Genomic DNA, 21,551 nt, shown 5'->3' with positions numbered 1-21,551 from the left:
AGCACGCGATGACGTCGCGCCGCTTCTGGCTGTGTTATTAATATTCATGAGATAAATCCCCTACCGTAGTAGATTTCGTTAGTTCTCGGTTGAAGTGGTGCGGAATTTAGGGTTCACGAACTAAACACGGGCCACGTAGACTGAGACTTAAACATACTAGTTGGTTTATTAGAGAAAAGGAAGACAAGGAAAGAAATTAGCATGAAACTGGGAGTTGAGAAATGGGCGGGGCTTAGAGGTCCAGACTTTGTACGTTATTTTTTTATTTTAACTTTTCACTGTGTATTCTCAGTCAAACAATTTTAAGTTTATTAGTGTCTTTATTTAGGAAAAAACCTATGATCCAGAAGGCTGCTGCAGTAACGCATGATATGGTGTTGTCACCTGGTTCCTGTAACTTTTCTCAGCGATGACCAGGACGCACCAATCGCTATCGTTTATGATTACTCGATAGTGTATTTATTTTAATCGAGATTTTGTGTGTGTGTTTGAATTACATTTATGTCAAAAACAATATTTCTGGAAATAACACAATTCTATATTTTATAAAGCGTCCTGCAAAAAAGAAAAAGAAAAAGTGAATATGGCTCAAGCCTTTGTGCTCAAGGGAGATGCGCCCTCTGGAGGAAGAAAACAGTTATTAGCTTGTTAACGAACAGTAACAATTTTTATTAACATGACACACTATTGCGGACTATTGATTTGATCGCGCCACTCCTATAGAGAAGTTTTTAAGGTTCTCACAAACTGTGTCAATGTAGGCATTTATTGTTTTATTAAAAAAACAACAACAACAACAAAAAGAAAAACACATATATACAAAGAAATCAGTGAACACTGATCACTCTTAATTAAGACATTAATAAAGCCCTGATTTTAAGGTCAGAAACAGAAAACACTTTATAACGAACAGAAAATAAAAAAAGGATTTAGATTTAAAACAAACAAGTAAAAGGACGAGAGTGTCACCGGCGTCCCAGTCCAGCAGTATTTGGTTCATGAGAAAGCCTTATTCAGATTTCAGTTCGAATGTTACTCTCAGCCTCACTCCCATTTATACACCTTCAGCATCTTCTCGGTCAGAGAGGCCAGAAAACTGCTCTGGTTGACCCCAAAGGGACAGATGTCCAGCACAGGGAGGTCGGCAGGCATCTTCTGAAGCAGAGCACCGGTGCCGGCGTCCCAGACCTGCAGACAGAGCGGAGAGATCACAGTGAACACGTGCGGAACCAAAAGACACTAGATAGTGAATGAGAAACACGAGCACAGGGCTGGACCGGAGGAGGAGCGTCCCTCACCATGGTGGAGTTCGTGGCCTCGTCTCCAGCGCACACCAGCGTGGCTCCCTCTCCGGCCGGACTCTTGAACACGGCGCTCTTGGTGAGCAGCTTGCAGGAGGATCCAGCGGTGAAGGTCTGCACCAGAGAGCAGGAGCAGACGGGCGGCTGGCGGCTGTCTGTCTGAGGCGTCCGGCTGAGCTCCATTAAAACACAGCGCAGTGACGGGTGCGCACGCCCTGCACATCACAAAACAGACATGAACCTCAATGCTTTTAAAAAGAGCCGAGATGCAAGAAATCAAGAGACAAAGACATGCAATCAAAGACAGTAACCTTAGATTAAAATAGGAATGTGTATTCATATTGAAACAATATTAGTGATTTTTTGCTAATTACAGTTTTAAATGGAATACATAAATAGAAACTTTTTTTTTTAACTGAATAAAACCAACAGAACAGTATAACTCTATACTGGCAAAATCATATTACTTTTTTTGACGAAAAAATAAATAACTTTGATACTTGTATATGAGAAGGGGCTGGTATGTGAGTTGGACGTGTACCTGGTCTGTACGTGACGAGGCAGTGTCTGCTGTCCGGCTCCACCTGTATGTCTGTGCAGCTGCCCGACTCTAGAGGCAGGATGTGAGGCGTGTATGTGGTTCCCTCTATGTGCTCCCAAAAACAGCCGCCCTCCAGCGTGCCTGCGATCAGGCCGCCGCACGGGAACATGCTGGAGGCGGCGTGCGGGATGTAGGACAGAGACACCACTGGACAGCTACAGCGAAGAAGAGGGACAATATCATCAACAGACAGCTTCTCCACAGTTTGTCAAGGACACAATCAAGTAATGTACGACGAGCTCGTTTGCAAAAACCAATAAACGCCACGTTAAAAAAAGAAATGAATTGAGTGACGTGCATTATTCTCCACATATAGCGCGATCTGAACCCTAAACATGCATTGTCAACAAAACTAGTATTGTCCACTTTCAAGCCGATGAGTCCATTTCAGCGAATCAGCGTGCTGTATTCAGGTCAGAAAAATAAACACTTTCAGTAAACTCTAATTTTGTACTGTAAGTTACCTGTATTTGTTTGAGTTATTACTATTTAATCAAAACAACCCAACTGCAGTTTAATTGATATTTCTTAGAATGCACAATAAAAAATAAAAAATAAAAAAAAACACGATTTCTGAAAATACATAAAAATGTGTATTTGCAAGTGACCTCTTCATTTACAGCATTCTACAGTGTGACCAAAGCGGATGCAGTTGAAAGAGACCTGGAGCGCAGCGGCGCCAGCTCCTGAACGTGAGTGCTGGTGTCCCGCGTGTCGTACACCAGCACAGAGCCGCTGGCGAGCCCGGCGTAAACGTAGTTGTTGTTGTCATGGCACCAGCAGCAGCTCCACACAGGTCTGCCCGTGTTGTAGGCCTGAACCACCGTGTTCGTCATCAGGCTGCGAAGAAAACATCAACGTGACGGAAGGGTCTCGACATGCTACATTCAGAGGCTGATGGAAAATTAGCATTGCTTTTTGGTGCATAAAAAAAAGTCATCTGGGATTTGCATTCAAGCATTTTCCAACTAAAAATTTCCATTATTATGAGTTTCTAAGTAGTAAAAATCACACCCAGAAAGAATAATCATATCTCACAAGTCTGTATTGAAAGCAGTCCAATAAAAAGGAGTATAAAACAAAAGAATCCATGCAGGCTGCATGCACAGACAAACCTACAGCATGAGCGGTGTAGTGTGATTCACTGACAGATGATTCTTATGAACAGCTTCTCTTCAGTGAATTATATAACTATTGACTAGTCTTGTCTGATTCTGGTTTTTAATAAATCGTTCAGAAAGACAAGTTACTGGTTTGAATCCGTTTCCCTGATAATCTACAGCATTAAAGACATCACGACTGATGCATCTGATTATAGATTACAGTCAACATTAAACAGTGCTTCTGAATCAGAATCTAATCAGGAAATCGATTCCAGAGGCTGATGGTAACTTTTATTCGTTTATTTATATGTTTAATATTGTATATTTTTTTTAATTAATTAATCACTGGATTTTGACAATCATTGAGATACTAATATAGTTTTTGTAAGTATTTTAAATGTGCTTTTATCTGTGTTTTTTCTTTTTAATTTTGAATAAAATAGTAACTTTGTTACATTATGGTAACTTATTGGTTTATTTATATGTTTAATACTGTATAGTTTTTTATAATTTTTTTTAATTATAAATACTTAAATTTTTATTTAAGTAATAAATAAGATGCTTTTTTATTTTATTCTTTTATATATATATATATTTTACGTTATTTCAGTTTTATTTCAAGTAACATTTTGTTGTTGTTGTTTGTTATGGATTTAGTTTTAGTTTACTTACCCTGCTGATAACAATAACTATGTTGGAATACCTGGCCAATAATTTACAAATTGGTCCAAAAAAAAAACAAACAAAAAAAACAAACAATAAAACAGAAATATGAAAAAAAAAAAAAAAACTCAGTAAAAATTAGTGCTGAATTTATTTATTCTAAAATGAACATTGTCCTATCATGAGAATGTTTTGAAATTCTTAAAATAATTTATGATTGCTATAGAATGTTTTTAGTTTCCTTCTCTCCACAACAAATCCACTGAAGTTAAGGCTATAGACAAAAAAAAAAAAAAAAAAACTTTATTTTTATTTTTATTGACATGAAATCACATGAAATCATCAAGTCTTTTTTTTCGTGTTGTTGTTAAATGGCATGTTGTAGTATAATGTCCATGTGCACTCATATGATGATTATACCATATTTTTCAGACGTATATCGAATTATAGATACATAGATTTCATTTATATATTTTACTTTGCTCTTATGGTCCAATTAATCAGTATAAATTATATTATCAATCATTGTCAAATTGATTCCCAGCCTTGTGTCCTATGCCACTTTATTATAGCAGGTGTAAGCTGATGTATTACAGAATGCTTAAATATTCTGTAATAGAAGATGTAATGTGAGCACACAGTTATTACACAGACGGATGCTTTAGTCTGTCACCTGGTGAGTTTGAGGGTGTTGTCGAGGGCCGCAGACAGCAGAAGGCTGTCCTGGTGTCGGCTGAAGGCCAGACCTCGGATCTGTTTGGAGTGGATGGGAACATACTGACTAGGCTTGAGAGTCGCAGTGCTGATCTTCTTCACACCGAAGCCTGAGGGAGCAACAATCAATCAATCAATGCTTATATAAACAACACAAGGAAAAAAATCAATGTGGAAGAGCTCAAATTCCTACCTGGCACCAAGGTTGCTTGTGGAGAAGGCTGAGAGGCCAGCAGGCAGCCGAGAGGCTCGCAGTAGGACAGGACCCTACTGCCCCCCGTCTGAGACACCAGCACAGCCTTAGAGAAGACGTAATGTCCCCCGCTGGACGAGTCCTGCCTCTGGGACGACGAGAGAGACGCTCCCTGAGAGGAGCCGAACGCCGCCTGAGCTTTCCACCTCCTCAGCTCCTACACAACAAACACAGAATCACGAAGCTCAACGTGTGGCTCTCATTTGTTGATATTAAACTGAACTAAATTAAATCAGCCACTCCACTCTTTCTAGATAAGGGTTTTTGGACCCCATTGACCTATCAATTATACTTACATAATGATATATTTTTTTAATATTTACCAAAATTGTAATATAACCATTTTTCATTCTGCTTTCAAAAGACTGGTCAAAAACATTATTTCTTAATTAAACAACAACTATTCTACTGAAAGTTCAAATTTTAAACAGTATGGAAAAAAAAAATCAACATAAATACAAAAAAAAACATTAAAAATAACAAAAAAAATCAAAATATATATAAAAAAAAAAAAAAAAAAAAAAAAAAAAAAAAAAAAAAAATATATATATATATATGTTTACTATATAAGCTGTATTTCAGGAAATACAGTATTGTTTTTTAAACTAAAAAATATTGTTCCTATATATATATATATATATTTTTTTTTTTTTTTTTTTTTTTAAATATCTGAATCATGCTGAGACTTATAAATCAAAGTTATGTAATGCAATTAATGTCAAGCACATAAAACATGTGTAAAGCACATACATTTGAACCAACCTGAAAAAAAACCATAAGTAACTAGCAACTGTACGTAACTATAGTTTATGTTCATTTTACACTTCCTACTTTGAATACCGTTAAATTTAAAGAATTTATTGTGGAATGAAGGTAACTACAACATGTTTATATTTGTATTTACTACGTTTATAAACATTGTTTTTATTTGACATTTATTTACATTATTTCTGAAAGTAATAGTAAAACTCATGTATACACTAGCTATGTTTCCATCCACATAAAAAAACAAAAAAACAAACAAAAACAAAAAAAAAAAAAAAAAAAAAAAAAAAAACAATAAATACAACAAATTTAAACAAAAACACTGGATGTAAACACCCAGAAGCAAATAAATTCTACAAATGTGAATAGAAAAACGTATGCACACAACTGAGTAGGATAAGCTTTTTATACAATAAAAAAAATGTGCATAAACACATTTATTGAAGGAAACATTTACCAAATAAATTCCTCCATGTGCATCAAAAAAGTCATGTGACGGGATAATTTGACCGATCTCGTTGCACAGCATCTATTTGTTGTTTTGGACTGCATTCCAAAAAACAGCAGCATCCTCCGAAAGCAATAACCGCATTTATTTCGCAATTTATCATAAATGAAAATTACTATATTCAGCTGCTTCTCCGACTTTTCTTAGTGATGTTTAGTTTATCAGAAAGTGACGATTTTGTTCTCTTTGACTCGTTGGATGGAAAACGTGCTTTATTCACAAATGCGATATTCCAGTTTTGCGCAAAAGCTACATTTGCATATTTAAATGGAAACTGACGGGACCTTTGCCCATTTTTGCGTTTTTCTTCTTCTTCATATTTTCTGTAAACTTATATATTAGATTACTCTAACAAATAGTAGAAAAACTCTAACTTAATACAATTTAAATATTTTTTACAATAACAGTAACAACACAGAAGCCAATTAGATTTTGCAAACATTATGCTGTCTTTATAACACCATGCTTCTTTACACAGTATACATCTATTTTAATAGGTTAAAATATAATATTGCCTTTATATTTAAGAAAGAGAGTCTCTTACAAAAATATTTGGGGGTCCTTGGCATCAAAATGCTTGAAAAGCCCCGTTCCAGATAACTAGTACCAAGACACATGAGATATAAAAGAGAGTTTCTCCTGAAAAAGACACACACCTCGACCTCTTTGCGCAGTCGCACATTTTCATCGGCCACGAGCTGCATCTGCTGCCGACACTGAGCCACCTCCAGCTGCTCCATCCTCCGTGACCCCTGCTCCAGCTCTAAACGACTGCACACAGTCAAGACCATCAGCACAAGCATTTTCTGGAAATATATCAAAATAAAACCGCAGGACCAGTAATAAACCCTCATTGGAGCACCTCTTCAGTCGCACTTCCTCTGCGTTGTCCAGGGCTTTCAGTCTCCGTGCATAAAGAAAGATGATGTGACCACGTTTGGCTGGTTTATTGCACTGAGGAGACACAACATCTTTTTACTGACACATTACATGACAAATATTCTTATAAAAATAAAATACATTTAATTCTGGGGTTTTTTTAAGCGGCTTTTTATAAAAAGGAGTATCTCACGTCTACAATATTTGATAAATTGCACTTCTAAGAAGAATGTTTTGCAATATACTTCGAAATTATGTTAAACATTATGATTGCTGTTAAACATTTCTATTAACATCATTAAAACAATACAGTTAAAAAATACAATTATTGAAAAGAAAAATGTGTATATGCATTTATACAGCCACTCGTGCAAATATTTTTTAAATATGTATTGAAATTAAATTTCTTTCCATACTTCTTCTTTTAACCTTTAAAACCATACTTATAAAAATATTTTTTAATATTTCTTAAAAATATTTTTTCATTAATACAAAAATTTTTATCCATTAATACAAATACATAATTTTTTTTATGGTTACAATTTTTTGTAGCCAGTTATGTAAGTACATAATTAGTGTTGTCAAATGATTAAATGTGATTAATCGCATCAAAAATAAAAGTTTTTGTTTACGTAATATATGCGAGTACTGTGTATTTATGTATTTATTATGTATATATAAATACAAGTACATGCATGTATATATTTAAAATAAATATTATTTATATATTAAATATGTTTATATATAATATAAATTATATGAATATAAACATATACATGTAAATATTTTCAAAATATATATTGTATGTGTGTGTATTTGTACGTACATAATAAATATATACAGCACACACTTATATTATGCAAACAAAAATGTTTATTTTGGATGCGATTAATCATTTGACAGCACTATTAAAAATATTTTACATAATTTTTAATTATTTAAAACTATAACAAAATAATATATCTGCACTTATGAATTATGATCAACCCATCACACCACTATTTACAGAACTAAAAAAAAAATAATAATAATAATAAATTTTAAAATAGTGTAAAATGTCATTTTAAATAACTCAATGAAGCAGATAATCAGGCCATTCACTGAAACTGTGGAACCCACCTGTGGACATTTATTTCCTCCACTCGTCAACCAGCGGGAAATACATATATAGCCGAAGAGGTGACCGCAGCGGAGAGCGGCCAAGCGGTGGTCACCTGCCGTGGTCCAGGGCTCAAAACAGATGGAGCAGGTCTCTCCCTCGCCCTCATCTGCTTGGGTCTTTCCAGCGGGACTCGCAGCGGCTGTGACGGGATCCTCCGACTCAGAGACAGCCTGGGAAGAGACACCTCACAATGAAGACAATGACAACTAGCATTCACGATCCACTTCACTACAACGATGTGACGCATCAACTAAAACAAGATATTCTGCCACTCTGATAGAGAATCATAGTTTTGATGATTTGGCATCATGTATTATAAAGGCACAGCAGTTGAAGAGAAATGCTCGATATGGAACGATCAGTCACCTCAGTCTCTTCAGCAGCTGCTCTCATCCCTTCAGCCTCTGGAGAAACACTGGACCCTGAATTATACAAAAACATATGGCTTCATTTCACACGCAAAGAAGTTAATAATTTCATATGCAATTCTAGTAGTAGATTGTTATAAAGAGCTTAAAGATTTAATAGTTTAAAAGATAGCTAGGAAAATACACATCTGAGCTAAAACTGTTCCGAAACGAGAAATAAAATGTCAGTGGACCTGTAGCGCTGGCTTCATCAGACGTCTGCACACTCGCAGCGGTGAGGCTGGAGCTGGGTCCAGGATCCAGCGGGGGTGGATCTGTGTGAGGAACGGAGCGCTGGGTGTCCTGGGAGCCACTCAGCCGCTCCACCAGATTCTCTGCGATGAGCTCCTGGAGTCTGCGCATCCTCTCTCCACGCGAGGACACCTGCGAATGTGTCTTGGGAAACAGGAAGGACATCAGAAAGATCAAGTCATACAGCGACTCCATACTGTTGTTGCAGGAAAAAGTAAGTGAACCCTTTGTATTCTCTTTTAACTTGGACATATTATACACTAACCCGTTCTCTTACCCGATTATGTGTCTCCTCCTGATCGCCCGACGGGCTGAAGGTCTGGGTCGCTCAGACGGGCCTTGATCCTGCAAGGGAACGTCCTCGTCCTCTGTGTTGCTTTCAGATTCAGAGACTACAATCACATTGGCCTCACTGGATACTGGAGCTACTTCCACCTCCATATCCTCCATCTTCAAATGCGTTCTGCAGGAGACACAACAAGAAAGAATTAAGGGTTGTTATTGTTAACCAAAACTAAGACTAAAGGGATAGTTCACCCAAAAATGAAAATTCTGTCATGATTTACTCACTCTCAAGTTGTTACAAACCTGTCTGAGCTGACGGCAGCCATTGACTTCTATAGTATAGAAAAAATAAACTATGGAAGTCAATGGCTACCATTAACTGTTTGGTTACGAACAGTACTCGTCAGGAAAGCCGGTTCTGTGATTAGTAGTAAATCTCAATCACGTACATTCAGATAAAGTGGCATTTACTACAAAGAGCCGTAGTACACTAACAAGCCACGCAATATCGCGTTTATAATCGCAGGTGATACATCGCCAATAATGAACGTGAAATTGCATGAAACAGTAAATCATTGATTCTAAAATAACACTGGTCTGACACACTTCAACCAGCCTCAAAAGTTCACAGGCATCTTTACAAACCAACTATATTCATACAGTAATGCAATACATCACATACATTTCCTCTCTTTGCGGCAAGCATGCCAATTTGTACCATAAAAATGAATTGTGGGGCCCCTTCCCAAATGCCACACATGGGGCCCTGCTTTTGTAACATCTAAAATATACTTTTAAAACTAACCATTTGTCCTTGCTTCTAAAAGCTTTGAGTTCACACATCAACCCCAATTTATGCAATTTACAATTTATGATACAACACAAGTATCTCATAAATTCACAGAGCCAAAATGTTTTAACGCGGGCCCTGCCCCCAGTGGCATCTTCACACGCATTAATTACCTTTCACCTCTTCAAGGCAAGCATGCCACTTTGTAACAAAACGATGGTTTTTGGCCCATTTGTCTAAGTTTTCTGCATTTAAAACATATTTTAAAATTAAACCTTTGTCCTTGCTGACTTTCTTTTTTTTTTTTCATAAAACACAACAGATTACGACATCCGGGTCTCTCATGCATACTATTTCTCTGCTTTAGGACGCACTGATCATCTAAGTACGGGTAGTATGCGAACTACACTAGATTGCGAAACGTCCTGCTAGATCGCTTGTTAAAAGTCTTAAACCACACTAACGGTACAGAAATACAGATCAGGGTGATCTTAAAGTAAACTTTTTTTTTTTTTTTAAACCAGTTTTATAGATTTCGCTAACAAAATAACCACAGGCACAATGACCATAAACATGTTGCTAATGTTGCTAATTACAGCACAACGACAACAAATATAACACTGACAATATTTACCAAGCAGAGCGACCGGTTTGCTTGATGAATTTCTCCGTAGGTCATCAAAAACTAGATTTTGGTGCGATTTCAAAAGATTACAAAGTAACCCCGTTAAATTAGAGGTTTGAGCAGAATCTACTGCTGCTGCAAACACAACCGCCAACGTGAAGCTCCGCCCACTCTGCTCGTTTTGCTCTTTGATTGGACAACAGCTTTCAGCGTGTGAACCATAGACTCATTTCCGGGAATCGGTTCTTTTGAACTGTTCATTTCAAAGAACATGCAGAGGCTGGTTGAGTAAATTGTTTAGACTCTTTACTAATCTAGCAACCCTGTTGTTAACTTTTAAAAGAACATAAAAATTGTAGAATTTACAGAATTATATGACATATAATTGCTTTTTATGAAAAATTAACATAAGGATACGTATTTTAAAAACCAGACTCGAAATCTCCAGGTGGCAGAGCTAGGAACAGGGACGTGCACAGGGGGGTTGCTCAGGTTGCCCGGGCAACTGCCCATATGCCCTTCTCGACTCACGTTGCCCTTCCGAGGTGGAAAAAAATAAATAAATAAAAAAAATCGTACAATGGACGCAGAATTTCACGTAGGCCTAGATAAAAAAATAAAAAAAAAAAAAAAAAAATCGCAAAGCCTCACTCACTTCCATATTAGGGCACCCGTCCGAAAGTGAAAGTCGGTAGGGGAAGGGCAAACTCTCTTTACGTGGCTGCAGCGCTGCACGCGACCGGCACCTGAGCTGAGCCTGCATGAGCGGCCCTAGAAGGAGATTGTCACGGTTGTCGGTGTGAGACGACTCAACGTTGTCGGAAAAGTAATAGTAAGGTTATAATCGTTAACGAAAACGAACGAAAAAACGAAAACTAGTTGGGAAAAAAAATTGTGTTAACTGAAATAAAAATAAAAACGAGGTATTACAAAAAAACGATAACTAACCAAAACTGTAATGTGTGTTTGGCAAAACTAACTAAAATAAAATAAAATTATAGATTAAATGTCCTTAGTTTTCGTCTTTGTCAATGTCTTTCATAGAGCAAACGTTCAGCTGCATTTCATTTCCCTGCGTCTCTCACTCACGCGTCTCTCTCACATAACGTTACTCGCGCGCGCACAGCCCTCCCCTCCGTGCACACCGCGTCTCCATGAGAACGAGTGTTGGAAGCAAGTTCGCGAAAGGTTGGTATCGTGAAAACCATTACACAATCACACATTAAAAAGTGGTATAAAAATATTTTTAATTCTGAATATAATTTTGTCAGTGTGTTAATGTCGACCCGAGAAGCGATTGCTACTTTAGAAAGTTAACTAGACGCAAGTTTGAGGTAAAATGCACTTGGGTTGTCGATGTCAAAACACTATTTAAGCTGTGATTCAAGTAAGGAATGACGACGCGCCGTTGAATTATTAGAAAAATAATGCACACCTGAGGTGGTGATTCGGTCAATTATTCCGCTTATACCACGGTTACCACACCTCAAGACATCGATCAGATGATATATTTAAAGGGATTCGTTCGGTTTTTGTAGTACTTAATCGCTATTGTGGGTAGGACTATTTCTTCCGCATCTCATCCAACGCTTCTTTTGCTGGTTCCACAATGTCATTTTAAAGCTGGTAATGGAGGCTTGAGCCATTGATAGTATTCTAATGCAGTTATTGATGAAGTTATTAGAAAGAGAGCGACAGAGACACACACAGAGAGAGAGAGAGAGAGAGAGAGAGAGAGAGAGAGAGAGCTTGTGTGAATTAGACTGCAGCAGCGTCTCTAAACAGCGCTGTTATTACCTCGCTAGTGAGAAATGTCATGTGTACTTTTGAAAAATCGTCTGTCATGTTGTTGTTTTTGTTAGTCCTGTAATTTCCGTTATTACAGTTTTACTATGCGAAGTGATATGGAACTGTAATGCGGTCAAGAGAGCTGCCTGGAACTACGTTCGCCATGCTTTTCCCAGAAAATAATGTCACGCCTCAGAACGTTCGTCAGCCAATCAGATTCAAGCATTCAAGCGCCCCGTAGTATAAATATTAAATAATGTTATGTAATTTTTTTTTACTCTTACACTGAATGTTTGCTCCTTCATTCCAGATGAGTAGGCTATTGTATAGGGTAAATTTAGTATAGGGTGTGAAAATTGTACAGCTGTGGAATTTATATAGGGTGTGAATTCTGTATAGAAAATTATTGCTTGACTAAAGTAAAGCCCTCTCTCTCTTTCTCACCCATGCACACTCACTCATGCACACACCCACGGCACACACACACACTAAAAAAATTATGCTGTATTTAAAGTTTTTTTTATTTGTTATTTTTCATGTTCTTTTGTGTTGTTGTGGCTCAAAAATGGGTTGAACACATGCGGTTCATGTATGTCTGTTGGCTCTTTAGGTTTTTTACTGGCACACGTCACTTACACATTTTGCACTTACTGCGGAGTGTTGAGACTGTTTACATATGTGTGCCCATATGTACATTTTATGTACTGATTTTATTTTTTAATTAATATTTTCTAAAATTGTATGATGTTTTTGTTGAGTTATTATTACACAATACTTTTTCTGACCTTTTTGAATCTTGCCCCTGACAAATAACCCAAATTACAAAAAAAGACTAAAACTAACACTAAAAAGTCATATTTTTCTATGTTATTATTAGTAGTAGTTAAGGTGATTGAGTGCTGTATTTCAGTGTTTTACTTTGTGTATATATATTTTAATAAAAACCTTGTTATTCTCAGTCCTTCATATAGCCCTAATTAATTCATTCATTAGTTAAGATGTTTGTCTTTTAATTTTATCATACAAAGCTAAATTTTTAAATCACAATGAATATGTCGACACTGATTTTATGGTCAAAGAACATTGATATAAGTACCTTTTGTTAAGGGTTACTATGCTTCAGTTATGTGATATTTAGACAATAGTCTTTACAATTTACAGGTTTTAAAACACTGTTAGATTTAAAATACAAAAATATACAGTAAATAAGCAACTGCAATTTTAATCTTTCAATAGTATTTTGATAGCTCAAATTTTTATTTGTTTTCATAATTATGACTTTATTTCTTGTAATTTGGACCCTATATTAAACTGTATTTCTCACGTTTGTGACTTTATTTCTCACACTTTCTTACAACTTTAAACGTTATTGCGTTTACAGAAATCAGGCTTTCATAAAATTAAAACTTTTTAAATACTTTATTAAAAGAACAAGAAGGTTTCATACAGAAATGTGACAATATGATTTCTGTAAAGATCTCCATGATTTATTCTCAGACACAAACACAGCTTTAGCCAGCAGGTGGCGTTGCAATTCTATTTCTGCTTTAAAATTGCAGTTTGTTTGTTTTTTCTTGAATGATGTGCAGAAGGGATGTGCACCATTAATTATTGACCCAGTCCCTGCTGATGGAGCCACAACAACAAATCCCAAATCCATTTCATGCTTTTAAGAGCGCTAAAAATACACAGCTACTTTTACATTTCTGCTCCCCCCATAACGGTGAAGTTAAAGCATCAACCAGTGGAGGAAAAGTGGCTCCTGAAAATCTGCCAATTCTTGAACCACCAGTCAACAAAAACTTTGAAATCTTTCACCGAGGCCGACTCCAACTCATTATTTAGTAACACTTTATTTTAAGGTGTCCTTGTTACACGTTACATGTACTTACTATTATAATAACAATTAGTTATGCATAATTACATCCAAGTAACCCAAAGCCAAACCCTAATCCTAACCATACAGTAAGTAAATGTAGTTAATTACTATTACTCAATATTTCAGTGTGTAATTACACTGTAACAAGGACACCTTAAAAAAAGGTTGTGACCTTCAAGGGATTCCTTAGTGAAATTCACAAGGGACTGTTTCAGCAGAGATAAACATGGCCTCTACACCAGGCCTCTGTGTTAGGTTTAGGACCTGACTGAGACATCAAAAGTGCAGATGAACCCATTAAAATGCCATTAGGAAGGATTCTCATGTTGATTTAGCTCTGTGATATAAACTTGTCCTCCGCATTACATCCAAAGCATGTTGTGTTACATTGTGAGTCATAAACAGATCGTAAGCAGAGCTGTTCTGTTTATAAAAGCGTCGATGGTATTGTTTTTTTCTGCTTTCAACATGTCTTACAATAAAAAGTGCTCAGGCAATATTAAAAGGAACAAAACAGCATCTGAAATTTTTGTAGGCAAAAAACAGCATGTGAAAAGAGTAGTCTGAGTTCATTATGTTCATAAAACAGTAGGCGAAAAGTCCCTAGATAGCCTACTACTTTTAGCAAGATGAGAAGTGCACATCGAATGGCCACTTTTCTATCCCATGAGGCCACAGGAGAGGATTTGTGAATGGCAGTGAAGTGACATAACTGACACTGTAGGTCACATGACAAATATAGCACATCCAGATTAAATTCACATTCACATGATATAGAACATACTTTAATGTCTGTGAAGTTATTACTTATTTAAAAGACTTTCTACACAGAATGCCCACAGAGGCCCAGAATCTCCCAGAATGCATTGCAACAAGTTAAAAAAATTCCAAATACGATGGTGGAGAAAGTGAGATCATTCAAATAAAACCAAATAGTAAAAGTATTCTGATGCTTATCAGCGATTTTCATTATTAGCAACATGCTAAAACCAAACTGTTGGTGAGTTGAGTCGAGGCTCAAATGCAAAGCATGCTGTTACCAATTAGCAAAACTATTTGTTTAACTACATTTCTTAACAGCGAGGTGTTAGTGTTGCTAGCTTGTAGATAATTTTCTTTGAAAAACTTATTGTTCAATTTTCCCCTAGCTGTCAGCTGCTTAGAATCACAAGTTGTGATTTCTGATTTGATCAAATTTGAGCTTAAATGTAGCACATTAGCTTAGCTTCTTTTTCTAAACAGTAGATTTTAGCTTAGCTTGGCATAGCTATTTTTGTGTGGAAAAACTCGGCTACATTTCCTGAATTATCTAACATTGGAAATCATTCACTTATGAAAAATAACTAGTTAGCAAGCTACTTTTGTCATTTAACTTGTGGTGTAATTAGCTAATTTTTCTAAACATTATGGCTGTGTCCGAAATACCCCTACTAGTGCACTATTTTGAGTGCACAGACATTGGTAGTGGACATTATCGAGTGCCCTAATTCAGTCCCACAATGCGCCTCAAAAATAATTGGCCAATTTTTGCTTAGCTTAGCCTAGCTCATTTTTGAACGTTCCACTTTTTGTTTGGGATGCATGTAGGCAATGGACATCATCATAAAAGAGGTTTTGAAACGGAGGCCATGTCTAAGAATGAGGTACTAATGGCTGTCATCCCTGCTGAAAAAAACAGCATATACTGGTTAGGTATGTTTTGCACTGGTTTATGCTGGTCCTTTGCTGGTTTATGCTAGTCATGTGCTGGTTTATGCTGGTCCTTTGCTGGTTTATGCTAGTCATGTGCTGGTTTATGCTGGTCCTTTGCTGGTTTATGCTGGTCCTTTGCTGGTTTATGCTAGTCATGTGCTGGTTTATGCTGGTCCTTTGCTGGTTTATGCTGGTTTATGCTAGTCCTTTGCTGGATTATGCTGGTCCTTTGCTGGTTTATGCTGGTCCTTTTGCTGGTTTATGGTGGTCCTTTGCTGGTTTGTGCTGGTTTATGGTAGGCCTTTGCTGGTTTATGCTGGTCCTTTGCTTGTTTATGCTGGTCCTTTGCCAGCACATGACCAGCATAAACCAGCAAAAGGACCAGCATAAACCAGCAAAGGACCAGCATAAACCAGCATCCCAGCGTCAAAACATGCCTAACCAGCATATGCAGTTTTTTCAGCAGGGATGGTTACGCTGTGGGCAGTATGTGCTCTTTTCTGTCTATTCTCTGAAAAGGCCTATACACCATGTCCTATTTCTTTAATGAATACTTGGTACAGTTATTTCTTTATTTGCAGCCATTAGATGTTACATGAAATGCTTTACATGAAAGAGCAGGATGAGGTATCAAACCCATCTTTGTAGATAACAAGCACTGATATTGTCGACAATGTGCTGTCATTATAAACAACCAAATCTCTAGGCAAGTAGTCAACATTGCCCAAAACAGCTGTGCACGCAGAACAACGCTGCAAGATGTTATCATTAGTGATGTTTGCTAAGGTGGTTGCTCATTATTCTTAGAGTTAGGGATTCCAACAAGCCCCAACCCTAGATATCAAACATGTCCTGATATATAGCTTGTCCTGCACACCCATCATGTGCCCGTCACGACCTTTTAATAGCTTGGCGAGCTTATAGTTCAGGTTGTAAATTGTCACATGGAGCAAGTCTTCAAAAATATTAAAGATCCTCTGCAGTGAATGGGTGCCGTCAGAATGAGAGTTCAAACAGCTGATAAAAACATCACAATAATCCACAAGTAACTCCAGTCCATCAGTTAACATCTTAGAAACCAAAAGCTGCACGTTTGTAAGAAACATCATTAAAATGTTTTTAACTTTAAATCATCACTTCTAGACAAAATATGAGTACATAAGCCATAATAACGTTTCCTGCAGTAAAAAAAGTCTATCTCCTGTTATCCTCTCGCATTAAAATCCACCCACATATTTGTTTAGAGCTGTTTTTGATTGCTTTCACTTCTAAATGGTGTTTGATCTGTGCATATTTCTCTTCTGATTCAGACAAGGCAAATTTTTCACTGAAGGAAGCAATATAATGGATAGAGAACACACATTTTATCCGGAAGCAATGGTTTTAAGAAAGAAAAAATTTTGAAAAAATTATGAATTTATTACAAACATGCAGCTTTTCACTTCTCAAGACATTAACTGATGGAATGGAGTGGTGTGGATTACTTGTGGATTATTGTGATGTTTTTATCAGCTGTTTGAACTCTCATTCTGACAGCACCCATTCACTGCAGAGCATCCATTGCTGAACAAGTAATATAATGCTCCATTTCTCCAAATCTGATGAAGAAACAAACTCATCTACATAATATTGGTGAGTACATTTTTTGCAAATTGTCATTTAAGAATGAACTATTACTTTAATGCATTAATAATTATTATATTTTTTTCTTAAATGAAACCAACATTAGTACAAAGATTACATTTGTAAGAACATGGCTCTTGTGTTTTAAACTTGTTTTTTTCAAAGTTTTTTATGTTTTATTTTCTTTATCATGGAAACTCCTATTTGAGCAGGTGGTGGATAGGAAGGGTTTAATAATACGCACACTGTAATCAGCCAAAAATGAAAGTAAATTGAAAGGCAGACCAAGTTACTACATTTTGAAAAAAGATTATGAAGTCAAACATTTATTATTATTATTTGGAGTAACATACACTAATCAGTAAAACAGTAAGACAGGAAACAAGAACTGAGAAAGTAAATAGGGTCAGTTTTCATTGTAGAAAAAATACTGGCCAACCATTACTCATTTTGACTAAAAAAAAAAAAAAAAAAAAAAAAGCGAAACCCAGACTATTTATGATGGAATAAGCACTTGTCACTGTGTGAGGACCATCCATGACAGACCTATCACAGAAGTAATATGGTGTTGCTAAGAGACATGGCAAATGTCAGCTGGCCGCCTCATCATCATCCTGTTGCTTGCTATCCGGCTCCTTCTGGCCGTCCGTCTTTAATTAACACCTGGATTCTCTTCGGATGAATCAGTTCTGCTAAAGCTCTGCAGTTGCCAGGTGCCTGAAGAGTGACAAGCATTTGCTGAAGGTGGTTAAAAGCACCATTTCCTTAGTGCCCATTTACACCCTTTTATATTATGCTGGTTCGGTTTGATTTGAAACACACTGAGGAATTCATCAATTCAGCCCTTTTGTTATGCTGTGACAAGAGTATTGTTAGAGTATTCACCGCCATGTTGTTAGGGTGTTGTGGTTTATTGCCAGGGCATCACTATGTGGTTGCTATTTAGCATGTTCCAATCTGGTTACTTTGGTTTTGTATTGTTTGCCTGAACAAAACTCATTGCCATGATGTTTGTGTCTATAAAAACCATGCTATGTGGTTGCTAGGTATTCTGAGTCATTTTCAGTGTGTGATTGGTAGAATGGTTGCTAGAATGTTCTGGATGGTTGCTAGGGCATTGCTAGGTGGTTTTGTAAATGTGTTGTAGTATTATTTGTACAAAATGTATAGGCTGTGAGACTTCTATCAACACAACCACACTATGTGGTTAGTAGGTGCTCTGGGTTGTTGTTAAGGTGTCATTTTTTGGTGTTGCTAGGTAGCTGTTAAGGCATTGCTGTGCTGTTGCTTTAGAACACTGCATGATTTTCGGCTGTCCCAGACGAAAGATTGGTATCGTGAAACAATCGTGGTGATTTCTGTGATTTCTCCTAATCAATGATCCTGTGTAGTACAGTGAGAGAGGTTTAAAGTCGGCAGTTGTCACGGTCTTGCAACCAAAGATAGCCTACAATACAGCATGATAATCGCACAGTGTGTTTGCAGCTACGATCCACGTTTACTGACCAACCAATAAAAATGTGACATGAAATCAATGTGACATGGTGCTAAAACATAAAACTGCTTCCACTTTTTTCAGCACAACTACCAACACATTCTCACTCCCAACTTGTCACTTATTGACGCTTGATCAGGACCCCTTGGCATCACTTTTGAAGCTCAAGGTGCCCCTTTAGTGACGTGCAGGGTCTTCCATTGTTTTCAGTTGTTTGTCTTAGTTAATTTTATAAAAATTTATACTTATTAGGAGCACCTAACCCCACCCCTACCCTAAACCTACCCACTTCTGAACAATATAAAACACGTAACAGGCAAATAAGTGCAGTCACAGGTATTTATTGCAGAAACTGACTATAAACAAGCATATATAAGCATTACAAACAAGTTGTGTTGCATTCCAAGTCTTCTGAAGCCATACGATGTCTTTATGCGAAGAAGAGAGTAAAACATAAGGTTTTATTTGCTGAAAATGATCCCACTCCATTAACGCGCTCACATCTCATTCAAAAAGATACTCCTGTCCCAAAGCATGACACAATCAGTCACCAGACATACAAGAGCCAATAGCATTTCACAACCAAGGCTGACATAAGGCTTCTGGCAGCATTTTTTGAATTGACTGCAGCACACAGGATGAGCTTTACGGCTGACGGAGACGGCGATCGCGTCTATTCCTCTCACAAATCAATCGTTTTGCCTCAGAAGACTTGGAATATTAGGCTAATACTTTTTGAATAAATTATGACGGTAGTTGTATCTGCCTGTTATATCTTGTGTTTTATTGACAAATGGTAGGTTTAGGGGCAGGGGTTGGGTTACGTGCTCATAAATGTGTAAATAGTGTAATATAAATAAAACATTGTGACTGTTGAAAATTCATTGAAAGATCCCACCCCAACATATATGCGATAATGGCAATATTATTACCCAATATATAAATGAATCATGACGATAAAATTCCCAGTACCTTTCGCAACGGCATATTGACACCAAACGTTTCTTATTAAAACCAATGGAGGACCCTAAATTTTTTTTTTTTTTTTTAATTGAGTGTTGCTATGTGGTTGCTAAGAGATTGCTAGGTGGTTCCCAGGGCATTGCTATGTAGTTACTAAATTAAATTAGTTTTTATGTGGTTAACATGTTCAAGGATTTTGCTAGGGCATCTCTATATGGTTTCCAGGGTGTTCTGGGTGACTTCACTATACAGCTGCTATTTGCTCCGATACATTTTTTAGCATGTTGCTGTGTAGTTGTTTAGGTGTTCTAGATGGTTGCTAGGTTTTTATGAATAATTGCAAGGGCATTGCTAGATGGATGCTAGATTGTTGTATTATTGTTTGCCTTTGGGTGTTCTAGGTGGTTTCCAGGGCATCAGTGTGTGGTTTCCAGGTGTTATAGGTGGTTGTTTGTGTCACTTTTGCTAGGTGGTTGCCAGGGCATCTGGGATGTATTCTGTACAGTGGTCCATAACACAACAAATTCTGCAAAACACAACGGAAACAAGCCACAACACAACAAAATGAGCACAATACAATGGAAACAAGCCACAACACAAGGAAAATAGCACAACACAATGGTATCAAGCCACACCACAATTTGAAATCAGCGCAACACAACAGAAACAAGCCACAACACAACCAAATATCCACAAAACAATGGAATCAAGTCGCATCACAACAAAATTAGTGCAACACAACAGAAACAAGTCACAACACAGTGAAATTAGTGATATGCATTGTGTTGTGCACTACTGGGCCACTCTAATTCTGAGTGGTTTTTAAGTTATTTCTTACTGGGCCAAGCCAAAAGAGCCCACCTCTAAGTCTACAATGATATTGTTGTGTATAGATATGACTTGACCCCCTCCTTCAGTGTTGTTTTGATCGGAGCCACTTATAAATGGATGTTACAGACATTCAATTTGAGCTGCTTGCACATCTTGTACAACCCTTTCCAGCTTATTATAATAAAGGTTGAAGTGCTAATGTGAGTCCAGGCAAGTCAAGCAGGACTGTTGTCCCCATATTGATCTTCAGTATGAGCCAGTCAGCACAACTGCCCTGATGAATGTCAAATGAGAAAAGAGACTGTAGAGGAACTGGATGCATCTGACACATCATTTAATATTATGGTGTTAAAAAGAATAACATAAAACATAAAATAGTTGCAAGATTGTGTTGCAGTAGTACATGAAGTGCTGTACCGTATGCACTTACATGCCACATTGCTGGCTTTAGAAAAGATAGTCAGTCTTTAGCGGCATATTGAACTGTCCACAGTCTGCATTGTGATTATTATTGATCTGCAATCATAATGACAAGGCAGCTATGGAGTGTAAGTCAGTATCTGATGCTTAGCGCTAAAACACTGCAAGCCTTTTATTACTGACTCAAATAAGGAAAGTTCTGCAACCTCTTGAGTGTTCAGTTCTATTTTAGTCAGAGAGCCTCTTTCAATGGTTGCTGGTTTGAAGCACCTATAAAGAAAAGCTCTGACCCTGAAAGACTGAGCCCATGGCAACAGTAGCTAAGAGGATGTCTTCAAATGGAAGACAGGAAGACACCTTCAGGTGGACCTGAGAGCAGAAATCAAAAAGAAAAAAACAATATACATCAAGGATTGAAATGTGAAATCATTGATTGAATTATAAACTGTAATGAAGCCAAAAAAAATATGTATGGCTCAAAATCATCAAAGGGGTAATTAAGTGTAACAAATCATATAAAATGCATATGTTTAGTAGAAAATTAAAGATTTT

At 37.0% G+C, this 21,551-nt stretch overlaps 1 protein-coding gene across 2 annotated transcripts; it reads right to left on the bottom strand.

Annotated features, from left to right (window-relative positions):
* Positions 1–758: 758 nt before the first annotated feature.
* On the bottom strand, positions 759–10,498 carry LOC109083693 (E3 ubiquitin-protein ligase RFWD3-like). Of its 2 annotated transcripts, none has more exons than XM_042753054.1 (13): positions 10,318–10,498; positions 8,886–9,086; positions 8,551–8,753; positions 8,316–8,371; positions 7,907–8,119; positions 6,771–6,862; positions 6,565–6,679; positions 4,576–4,792; positions 4,342–4,492; positions 2,566–2,742; positions 1,843–2,057; positions 1,299–1,516; positions 759–1,188 (listed from the first exon to the last, which is right to left on the bottom strand). In XM_042753054.1, exons 2-13 carry the CDS (start codon positions 9,056–9,058, stop codon positions 1,045–1,047), a joined length of 1,974 nt encoding a protein of 657 aa, XP_042608988.1. In that variant the 5' UTR covers positions 9,059–9,086; positions 10,318–10,498; the 3' UTR covers positions 759–1,044. The 2 variants fall into 2 exon arrangements, with proteins under 2 accessions (XP_042608988.1, XP_018954002.2); XM_019098457.2 differs by having other exon boundaries at positions 8,886–9,071.
* Between the last annotated feature and the right edge of the window lie 11,053 nt (positions 10,499–21,551).

The sequence above is a fragment of the Cyprinus carpio genome, chromosome B25 (genome assembly GCF_018340385.1).
Source record: "Cyprinus carpio isolate SPL01 chromosome B25, ASM1834038v1, whole genome shotgun sequence".
NCBI classification, from domain to species: Eukaryota; Metazoa; Chordata; class Actinopteri; order Cypriniformes; family Cyprinidae; genus Cyprinus; species Cyprinus carpio.
The sequence above is the reverse complement of the archived record's forward strand: the minus strand, read 5'-3'. Positions and strand labels throughout refer to the sequence as shown.

What these genes read in the sequence shown, in the direction of transcription:
- LOC109083693 (XM_042753054.1), bottom strand. Translation starts at nt 9,058, where the DNA reads ATGGAGGATATGGAGGTGGAAGTAGCTCCAGTATCCAGTGAGGCCAAT. An exon ending in ACAAGCAACCTTGGTGCCAG is followed by an intron (nt 4,493 to 4,575) that starts GTAGGAATTTGA and finishes TTGCTCCCTCAG; the next exon opens with GCTTCGGTGTGAAGAAGATC. An exon ending in CTGGCGCCGCTGCGCTCCAG is followed by an intron (nt 2,058 to 2,565) that starts GTCTCTTTCAAC and finishes TCTTCGCTGTAG; the next exon opens with CTGTCCAGTGGTGTCTCTGT.